Source organism: Aplysia californica, unplaced genomic scaffold, assembly GCF_000002075.1.
Source record: "Aplysia californica isolate F4 #8 unplaced genomic scaffold, AplCal3.0 scaffold00548, whole genome shotgun sequence".
Lineage (NCBI taxonomy): Eukaryota > Metazoa > Mollusca > Gastropoda > Aplysiida > Aplysiidae > Aplysia > Aplysia californica.
Genome location: NW_004797818.1, coordinates 268,198 through 279,119, shown reverse-complemented (window position 1 = coordinate 279,119; position 10,922 = coordinate 268,198). Strand labels below are relative to the sequence as shown.

The following is a 10,922-nucleotide window of genomic DNA, read 5'->3' as shown; positions in this document are numbered from 1 at the left end:
CTGCAGTCTATCTAATCAATCTAAGCTTTCTTAATTCAGATTCGGCCTCTTGACTTAGACTTGGACGAAGTCTGATCAAGTCTTAACCCAGGATAGGATGATAAGGATAGAGGTAAGGGGCCAGGGCGCACCGGTGTCAATCCTCTGTAGTCTGTGTTGTGTGTTTATAAAATGACCTGTGACCGTCTAAGAAATGTAGTTGCATGACTTGCAAGTTCAGCAGTTGAAAATCTAGATTAATCCAGAGACTCTATTTTTAGTGTCTCTGATTAATCGTCCAGGGGAAGTAACTGGGCCTGGAAACAAGAAACCAAAACATTATTAGCCTCTATTTGTAGTTGTAGCCTTGCCCGGTCTCTGGCCTAGCCTATCAAGCTAACGCGTCGTATTTAAATAAGGTTAAAGTATCAAGTATCATCGTTTTCGTCTCTTCGACCTTGCTTATGTCAAGGTCTTGGTTTAAAAATCTAAGCAAGAAACTTATGCCGAGACTAGGCTAATCTCTTTTTTCTTTCCGTTTACGCATCTAATGTTCTTCTAGAGTAAAAAAATAGGATCAACAATGAGCCAGCCTGTTGACCGTCTCTCTCTCTCTCTCTCTTCTCAGTCTTTTTGTTCTTTTCGCAGGCGTGTGTTGTAAATCAAATTTGAACGTTGCTTTTAGATCTAGAAATATATAAGATAAGAAGTAGATCTAGTAGAAGTAGTAACTTATTTAAAAGCTCGAATCACTTAGAATCTGCTCCAGTTTTTCTGTAATTGGTGGAACAAGAAAGGTCTGGTGAGGACGTTGTTCTGTTTGCACAGCAAAGGACGCAAGATGAACGGGGAACAGCAGGAAAGCCCAGTCGTGTTCATACAACGTATCGAGTCTTTCAGCGCCTGTCATAGACTGCACAGGTGACTTTCCACGTTTATACTTGTCAGTTCAGCTGTCCAGATGATGTTTGTAAACTCTCCCAGGGAGTATCAGTAATTTTGTTTTTGTGCCATCAATTATTAGTACGAAGTGGCTAGCCGTACTTAAGTACGGCTAGACTGCCAGTCTAGCCGTACTTAGATCTAGGTTTGGCCCTATCGACTCAAGCCTGTTAAGTACACAGGTCTCAGATCTAGATCTAGTAATTATTCAGGTTCAAATACATGCAAGTCAGTAAGGCACCTTTTGGTTTTGTCTGAAATACAAATACTTTAGGCATTGCAAACTAAAACTTTAGGCATTGCAAACTAATACTTTAGATTTAGGCATTGCAAACTAAAAATTTCATTTACAATTCAGCCATAAAATATTAAGTACGGCTAGACTGACAGTCTAGCCGTCCTTAAGTACGGCTAGCCTGGCTGTCTACCCGTACTTAAGTACGGCAAGACAAGAAGTCTTAGGCCCTATTAACATTAGAAAACAGGAGGTTTAAAATACATGCACTGTCATTAAGGCACCTGGTTTCGTCTCAAATACAAATACTTTAGGTACTGCACACTAAAAATGTATATTTAAAATTTACAATTCAGTAGGCCTATTTTTTGTAAATGGTGAGTCTAGCCATCATATTAAGAGAATAAGTACGGCTAGACTGCCAGTCTAGCCGTCATTAAGTACGGCTAGCCTCTTCCTTATTAGTAGTCTGGCAGTCTGGACTTAACCGTCTTAGAGATCTTTCTTGGGTAGTCTAATGATTATGTTAATATTATCACTATCTAAGTCACTATCATCATCTGCAGCATGCTGTGAGGCATGTATGTATTGTAATGGCATGTCATAGAAATTACTGTAAACTGTAACAATGGGTCATGATATGTCACATTCATTTGAATTTTCTTATATATATGTTTGTGGGTCTTTTTGTTTTGTAACCTGTTTTCATCTCAACTCTGAAGTATTTTATGGCACCCCTTTATTTAAGAACAAATAATTTTAAAATATATCTAGATCTATTATCTATTTGTGGTGGCCGAATTTTGCTATTCAAAAGGGGTCAAAAAGCTTTTTAATGGCTGCATCGATCGACGTGCGCGCTTTTCGCCAAAAGATTCTTTTAAATACTCTCCAGAAATTGACGCCCTTTGTTTTTTCAGTTTTGAGACAGTTTTGCTGCAAAAAAACTAAATTTTTTTATTTCACCAATGGCTTTTGTTGGCCGACGCTTCTGTCTCTGTAATTTTAGAAAATCCGCCAGGTTTGTATTTCAAGTGGTACTTTCGTTCGATACTATCTCGCATTGTCACGCAATACTGAACAGTATTTTAAGTGTGCGACCCGTATAGATCTTGCTTCCTGTTTTCTTTTTTTACTTGGTGCTAAATTCAACTGTGATCCTTTCGTTTGATGCCCATCATCGCTTTTTCTTGACTCCTTTGTCAAATTCTTTTTCTTGCTACTGGGAATAACGTCAACAGGTCTTAGCTATTAAAAAAGAATTTTCTAATTTTTTGCATGATCTCTCAAAATGTATTGCTCCATTCCAGTAGAGTGTAAATATTGTAGACTAATGACTTTCACTCGATGTTAATGCACCGATCATTCCTTTCATCGAAAGGGGGCCCAGCTAGGCTAGTAATTATATATATATATATATATCTTTGTCAACGTAAAGTTTAGGCTATACATTCTGAAACTGTTTGACGACTAGTTCATTGTTTTTTTAATAGATTCCAGTTTAAGAAATAATAAAATACCCAGACATTGAACAGTATAATATTTGTAGTCTATGAGAAAATGTATTTTACTTTACCTCGCTGTTGCAATGTCTAAAAGAGTGAACTTTTGAATCTCTGTCTCCCAGGTACTGCTTCATACTCAACCCCGTCACTTCCCTTTGTCTGTCTGCCTTTTTAGGGAACTGGAGCTGTATGTTGGTTTAACAAATTATAAGAAAATAATGTAAATAATTTTAAAGAACCTAATTTCGTAGATCTATAGAGGAGCCAATTGCATGCATGGTAGGACCCAATTGCATGTCAACTAGCCAATTGCGTTGCAAAATTGCTTGCACCATTCAGTTTCGCACCAAATCTTTTACCCCTTTCCTCTCGACAAAGCGAAGTGATGCTTCGTTTTCATATTTGCAACAAAATTTACTCTATCACACCCTCTGCTCTATTTAATTAAAACACATTAACAAACTAGACATAAGTTATAATTTGTAAAGTGGAATGTTTTGAATTGGAAAGAAGAAATTAAAATTTGCAGAAAGAGATTCACTCCAATTCAACAAAACCAAAATGTCAATAAGATATATGACAGAGAATTTGAAGTGAAGTACATGCTTAAATGTTTGAGGATAGAAGACAATAGAGAAACTTTAATTTTAACAAAGAAAATCAGCCCCAGATGTGATTCTCACACGGTAGTCTGTTCTGGACTTTTCAACCATTATGGTGGGCAGTTTTTGCGCAACGGTTATGTTATCTGACACAACTGTGTAATCAATGTCATGTTGAAACCTGAAAGCTCCTCATCTAACAGGATCTGCTGATATACACAAAATCTAAAGTGTGCCCTTCCTCCATTGGCCGTGCAGAATAGCTGCTGTTCCCACTGAGAGAAAGAAAATAAAAAGGGGGGGGGGTTGAGGGGACGAAAGAGAGAGAGAGATAAGGGGTTAGGACGATAATCCGCCGTTTCTCCAACTTCAAAAGCGTAATATGTAATATACAACTAATGTGGAAAAAGAAGTTGCAATCTGTTTGAGAGGTGGTTGTTGCTAAATACTTATTTATGCAATAAATCTTTGCATGATAATTATAGATGCATCTCATCGGTGTGCTTTGTGGTTGAAGTCACGTTCAGGATCTTGTTTCTCTTTTTGCACCATTCTTGCAGGATCATGGAAGTTCTACAACACTTTTCTGAGTTTATTGGACCACAATTCCATTAAAGTCTTCTTGTTCTTCTGTGGGTGGCTGGAGGGTGCTCTAGTATGGTTTGCTCCTCCTTGCCTATATAACATTTATTTTCCTTATGTCTTAGTGTATCTCTTTTTGGCGCTTACATGACCAAGTCTGTTCTGATAGTGCCGTAGAACACCTACTCAAACAAAGTCCTCCTTTTCATTGTATGTTATTTAATTGTTGTTTGGTACTGCCTAATAACACCAGACATGAAATTGGCAAGGAAGTATTTTCCTCAAAGTGGCATGAAACTAGCAATGGTGCCACACAGTGAATGTCATTCAGCCTCTTCTTGTATATATATATAAAGTGAAAATTGGCTCCCTGTCACGGAATTGACTCCTCGACACAAATTAGGTCCTACATATTACATATATACAATAAGTCTTTGGGTTTTCTTTACTTTCTCCAAGTTTTTATTAAATTTACAGAATGTTATTTTAAAAAATTTTAATGTGACCTTTGTAGGTGACTAAGAGTTTGAATAACAATGAATATACATGTATCCAGTGGGATAATCCAGTATGTTTTGTATAGTGATCAAAATGAAGTGACTCATAGTGACTGCCTCAACATCATCATAATTATTTGTTGATTTCAAATAAAGCATGTCTATGCTCTACAGCATGCTCTATATCATACTATATATATATATGTATTTTACAGCTATTATTTCCCCAGCAGACCATAGAACATGACTCAAAAACATGGAAGCTTGCAGTGCAAGCTACAGATTAGATGTGCTAAAACACTGACAAATTGACAAGATCTTTCGCTGACTGGGTACACCCCATTCCCACTTGGGTGAAGTTAGGGAAATTTGTGTAAAGTGGCTTTCCCAAGGACACACCATCAGGCCCTTGATGGGATTCAGATGCATGGCCTTAGGGTGGGGAGTCCAAGAGCCTTACCATAAGACCATTGACACCCCATCAGTGCAGTGAAGTTGTTACAACTAGCTCATTATGTAAACTATGTAAACTTAATCTCCTTTACAAATTTTTACATCGATGAAGTGGAAAGATAATTTATAAAATTTATTCAGAGCTTTTATTATGTCCATTTTCAGCCCATACCTGTCAGATGAAGAGAACAAGGCCCTGTTTGGCAAATGTAACAGTCCTAATGGGCATGGTCATAATTACAAAGGTACAGTATTTCGAACAATAAAGTTTTCTTATTTGCCTTTTTAAATTATGTAGATTTGTAGATTCCACTAATGATAATGCTTTTTATTTCTTTCGCTGGCATAGACTATTAGCCTGATTTTTTTTCTTTTTTAGTTTTAGTGATGCTTTTAGTATAAAATGGTTCTGTGGAGCTTGATGCTAAAATAGTCTCATTATTTTTCTCTTTTGGGAAACAGGAAGTTTTGTACGTAATACCACTTCGTTGTTGTATTGTAGTTCTCAATTAACATGTTTATAAGCTTATATAGGCAATCTATTCTTATGTGAGATCGGCCGAACTCCTTAAATTCAACTTTACTCTTGTAGAGTGTTCCCACATACAATTGTTTACAAATTACCAAACAACGTCTAGGTTTTTTTTTCTTTATTTGCCCAGATTAATTTCGGGGGGGGGGGGGGGGGGGGGAGAGGTGGTTACCTTTTGAGTACTTTTCACAACTTTTTGACTTTACTCATTTGTTATAACAGATTTAGACATATCGGGCTCTCTGTACGGTAGACAATGCCACACAATACAGTTGTACAGTAGACAATGCAATACAGCACAGTTGTACAGTAGACAATGCCACACAATACAGTTGTACAGTAGACAATCCAATACAACACAGTTGTACAGTAGACAATGCCACACAATACAGTTGTACAGTAGACAATCCAATACAACACGGTTGTACAGTAGACAATCCAATACAACACAGTTGTACAGTAGACAATGCAATACAACACAGTTGTACATGTACAGTAAACTATGCCACACAACACAGTTGTACAGTAGACAATTCTACACAATACAGTTGTACAATAGACAGTGTCACGCAACACAGTTGTGCAGTAGACAATGCAGTGGAATATAATGCAAGACAAACTAAAACACTCTGTAAATATAATTTCTTATTTGTATGCATTCTTTGTTTGGTGTTTTCAGTGAACGTTTGATCAATTCTTGATAAATTTCACAGCAGCTGGTTACACTACATGTAAATGAATTCATTCCACCAATGCATTACATGTGACAGATGTTCAAATGTAAAGAAAAATGAATATATATATATATATATATATATTCTTTCCAGTCTGGTAGATAATTGATGAACAGTCTATGTGTATGTCATTGCATGTAGAGTGGAACCCAAATAGATTATGAAAGTATTACAAGATTATCTCTCTGACAAAAGGCAAATCTGCCTGTCCTATTTGGTCTTAAGTTGCGCTCACTAAATCCAGTCTCGCTTGAGTTTCTATTCATGGTTTTCATTATTGATTTTATGTATGATGTGAAATTGTAAATGTGTTTGATTTATATCTAGAAAATTGCCGTGCAGTTTTACTGGTTTGCAACAGCTTTCATTTCATTAATTATTCTCAAAGTGAAGTGGTGTCCACTTAACAGCATCCCAAATAAAAGCCACATCCACCTGGCAGTAGTATGTTTTACAAATAACCCCTTTTAAAAAGCAACCTTTTTCTCTAACAGTGACAGTCGTTGTTATAAATTACTCGTCTGACAACATTTTTTTTGACAATTTGGAAACATTGTAAACGCTGAGACTGGCCTATAATTTCAGTGTGTGTGCATCTTTCCACTCTTGTCATCTCCTGCTTGGGCCAAAAGTACTCTTTGCCAAGTACAGCTGAGCCCTTTTCACACCCTGTCGCCAAGAGTCACCTTCCTTCAAGAGTCTCCCAGCTGGGTGGAGGGGAGGGGAAGGTGGAATCTCAGCCACTATGATTATTTATGGGTTATACAGAGGGTTATACGTCCCTGTTATCAAGCTTTGGCTCACTTCACTGAGACCTTTGACTCCGGTCAAACCTCAGCACTGATACTGCCAATGCTCTCACCCTCCAACATCACTGCATTATCACATACTGCGATTATGACTCATGCTTGTTTGTGTGTGTGTGTGTGTGTGTGTGTGCACACATATGGGAGAGAAAGAGAGGAGAGGGAGAGAGAGGGGGGGGAGAGAGAGAGAGTAGAAAGAAAGACGAGAGAGGGGAGGGTAACATTTCTTTCAGGCAGTTTACCCCCCGCTTTGAGAATAATTCAGTTAACAGTGACAGCAACGTCCGCCTAACAGCAGCAGAGTCTTGCTTCCCAAGGGTGTTGCTGTCAGGCTGATGATACAGCTGTACAGTCTTGGGGAAAAAAAGATTCAATACTCACTCAAGTGATGCAATCTAGCGTTGTCCCAACGCTCATCTGGTCTTATACGGGGTGCCCACTACGGCTGGATCGGGCCGATTACCCGACTCGGTCGCCTGAGACTGAAAACGAACTCGTTTGTCTTTGAGGCGGCTGAGTCGGGCGATCAGCCGATCCCAACCGTAGTGGGCACCCCGTATTAGAAATCATGGCTGCTCTAAAATTATTTATTACTACGCCAGATTAGTCCTGCATTGCCCATTGCATTTTTACAATTTTCCTTCTGACATTTCAATTCGAATAACACTCATCATGTAGGCCTTTCGTCAAATTTTAACACTGCATGGGTTGCTGACTTTTCACACTACATGAAAATAAAATACACTCAACAGATGTGTTGCCATATTTTTTGGATAAGAATGTTATATTATGCCCTCTACATTTTTCATTCTAATGGATGACACCAAGTGTCTAAGTAAAATTTACTTTGCATTTTGGTAAAAAATGTTGCTTAGTTGTTTGGATTGAATAATGTGCGGGGGTGTATCGCTTTCAAAGCACATTACAAGGCAGCCTCATACAGTTTAAATATTTGAGATTTTTTTTTGTATATCAATAATCGTTAGGAACTGCATGCTACAACTGTTATCCCCCCCTCTCTCTCTCTCTCTTTCTCTCTCTCTCTCTCTCCTCTCTCTCTCTCTCTCTCTCTCTCTCTCTCTCTCCCTTTCTCTCTCTCTCTCTGTCTCCCTCCCTCCCTCCCTCCCCCCGTCTCTCTCTCCCTCTCCCTCCCTCCATCCTCCCTCCATCCTCCCTCCCTCCCCCCCCCCCTCTCTCTCTCTCTCCCTCTCTCCCTCCTTCCTTCCCCCTCTCTCTCTCCCTCTCCCTCCCTCCATCCCTCCCTCCTCTCTCTCTCTCTCTCTCTCTCACACACACACACACACACACACACACACACACACACACACACACACACACACACACACACACATGCCTGTATTATTACATGCACACTTAGTTTGGGGGCTGTCGTGGGTCTAGAGGTACGGTGTTCGCTTCTCTGTCATAGATCCTGGGTTCATAACTGTCTTCTGTTCTTTCTCACTCTCCAATCATGTTCTGTTGTCTACTTTCATCTCCACTCCCTTCAGCCCCCTCTCTGGGCTCCTGACTTTTTTTACCACTACTTATGGCTGCTTCTTTTGGTCTTTCAGCCCCATCCCTGATCTTAGGGTAGGTAAGATGGAACACCTAGCTTTCTCAGATAAGGGCGAAAAAATCTCGGAGGTCCTGTGTGCTAGTTGCGCAATTTAAAGATCACTTGGTGGTCCTAAAATCGATAAAAGTGGGCTTCGGCCTTCACCCGGGCAAAATTCAAAATTAAATCCTACCAAGTTGAAAATGTTTAATGCGTCCCATGCGCTCTTATGACGTTATATGCAGTTGCGAGCATGGTAAAACAACATGTTCCAATACAAAAAAACACGAAGTTGCCTTGCTTGTAACATCTCTTTAATTGCATTTCATTTGCTTCGTCTCCTTTTTGTACCCTATAGATTCGAGCTAATCACTGGTAGAATGTTGTCTGGAAAATTGCACGTGTTTATTGCTTTTGTGATTATCACTATTTATTCCTCCATACAGTGTATTCTTTCTCTATACTACTATGCATAATCTGAACCCAAGCATAACTATCTCCTTGTAATCTCAATCATCTAACTTTGACTCTTTTACAGTTGAAGTTACACTAAAGGGACCGGTGAGTAATTGTAATATTTTCGTTCCTTTATCGCGTCATTTGTTATATTTGTGGTCCCAAAAAATGAACATTTTTTGGCGAATATTCCGAATATGGCTGATCACCAGACCAACATTTCTTGCAAATCAATGGATTTTGTAAAAATCTCACAATGCCCCCTTTTTAAAAATGTTTTTCAAACGATTCTAATAAAGGCTTACTGGGTGCATTTAGCTCAGCTCGTCTCATCCTGAACTATGATGTTGATAACCCTTGTTCAAATCTCCAGTGGGAAGTCCCTGCACTTTGGTTGTGTAGGAAGTTTTCAAGGTACCCCACCGCATGGCGTGGTCACATCAAAGATGAATATTGCAATTGTAGAGTCCACATCTACAATAACCTTAGACTTACATTACATTGTTGAATGGCATGCTGCTCTTAAAAATAACAATGACCGTTTTCCCATCATTTTCTGATGGTGACCAATGCATTTGCAGAGGATGGCGTTTTGTAATCGATATAAAAGAAATAAGACTTAACATGGCTAGTGGCTTCTGATATGACCAATGAGGCCACTTCTGGCTGAGAAGAGTTTGCCCCATTTTGAGCATCTAAAAGTTCACTTCCACTTGTAGATGTGCACAGCTTGTGAGCTTTTTTCTTGGCTTCAGCATCGTCACACTTACACACACAGTTATTGTAAAAGGTTACAGGTACAGTAGCCTCACCACCATGTTAATAATAGTTTTCTTCTCCCAAAGATGCTGAAAGTTGAGGAGGGTGTGGTGTTCTAGAGGTCTGTTGTACACAGCATGGCAAGATCTTGGTCTTTCTTCCTCACTATTAAGTATAAAATAAGATAATCCTTCATGTATTGTGGCATATTCGTGCAAGCATCTTAATTAGACTTGTACTGCACTGCATGAAGCATGAATTTAGATCCAACATCTATTTACATGAAATAGGTGTAACAGCAAGAACAGATTATCATTTATTGCTGAAAAACCTTGAGAGATTCTCAGAGAGAGTACACGAAAATTGTTTATGGTGGATTTTTTAAAGTATTGCTACTGAGAAAAACATCTCTTCTTACTTTGTTGATGGCTCTTATGTCCCTTATGTTGTGTAGCAAAGTTGACACATATATAATAAGTGCTTTATTTTTCTATTCCATTCTACAGATAGACCCCGCAACTGGAATGGTCATCAATATCACGGAGCTGAAAAAGTATATTGAGGTAAAAACATGGTCCATGTGAATCATTTTAAATCATGGTGGTTGGAGAGGCAGCAGGATAAATATGTGCCTTTGAGAATGTACAGACTCTGATCACTTGTGTCATCATCATCAAAAGACATCATTTGCTGTCAGCCTAACAGCAAAAATGAGTTGCAAACTGCAAAAGATGATTTCATTTAGATTGGTATGCTATAAAATGGGTCAACAACCCTCTCCAATTCGTGAAATAATATATGATAAAGTTATCATATCGTCTGAAAAAAAATTACATAAATGAAGAAAAATGGAAGCTGGAAAGCATCATGCAGGCTGAAAATGCAGCGCGAAGCAGTTTTTGGTTTTGATTGGTTCCTTGATGAGAAACATGTCAGCATGTTGATTTTGCTTTTTGTGAATCAAGCATGTAAGCATTTAACATTTTACTTTTGATGCAGGTCGTATGAAGGTGCTCTGGTAATAAGGCACTATATTAGAGAAGACAAGATGGCAGAGAAGATGTTGTGGTATGGTCTGCTTTTTCTGCTTCTTCTCAAAGTTACCTACCTGAATGCCTGAAGGTGTCATTTCTGGCTCAGAGGTTGACGTACAATGACCCACCTTTGCTTACTGTCATTAGCTACCATAATAGGACTGACGTGGTGCTAGCGTGTCGTACGAGGCGACTAAATGGTGAACCAGGTAATGACTCCTGAAACAGAGTCATCCTGCCTCCAGGTC

The 10,922-nt window shown here is 38.8% G+C and overlaps 2 protein-coding genes across 3 annotated transcripts in view; one reads left to right on the top strand and one right to left on the bottom strand.

Moving 5' to 3' along the window:
• The window catches only part of LOC101856918 (O-phosphoseryl-tRNA(Sec) selenium transferase), an 11,096-nt gene extending 10,906 nt beyond the window's left edge, over positions 1 to 190 (bottom strand). The window contains exon 1 of one of the 2 annotated variants that reach the window (XM_035971963.1): positions 4 to 190. The gene's annotated coding sequence lies outside the window, so the exon portion shown is untranslated. The remainder of the gene's footprint in view (positions 1 to 3) is intronic. The other variant, XM_035971964.1, reaches the window with a different exon arrangement.
• Positions 191 to 273: 83 nt separating this feature from the next.
• LOC101856531 (6-pyruvoyl tetrahydrobiopterin synthase) lies at positions 274 to 10,203 on the top strand (the record flags this gene model as incomplete). The annotated part of the gene is given in 4 exon segments (XM_005106648.3): positions 274 to 900; positions 4,961 to 5,040; positions 8,964 to 8,986; positions 10,147 to 10,203. Coding segments are annotated over 4 exon segments (240 nt in total), but the record flags the coding sequence as incomplete, so codon positions are not given.
• Positions 10,204 to 10,922: the final 719 nt, after the last annotated feature.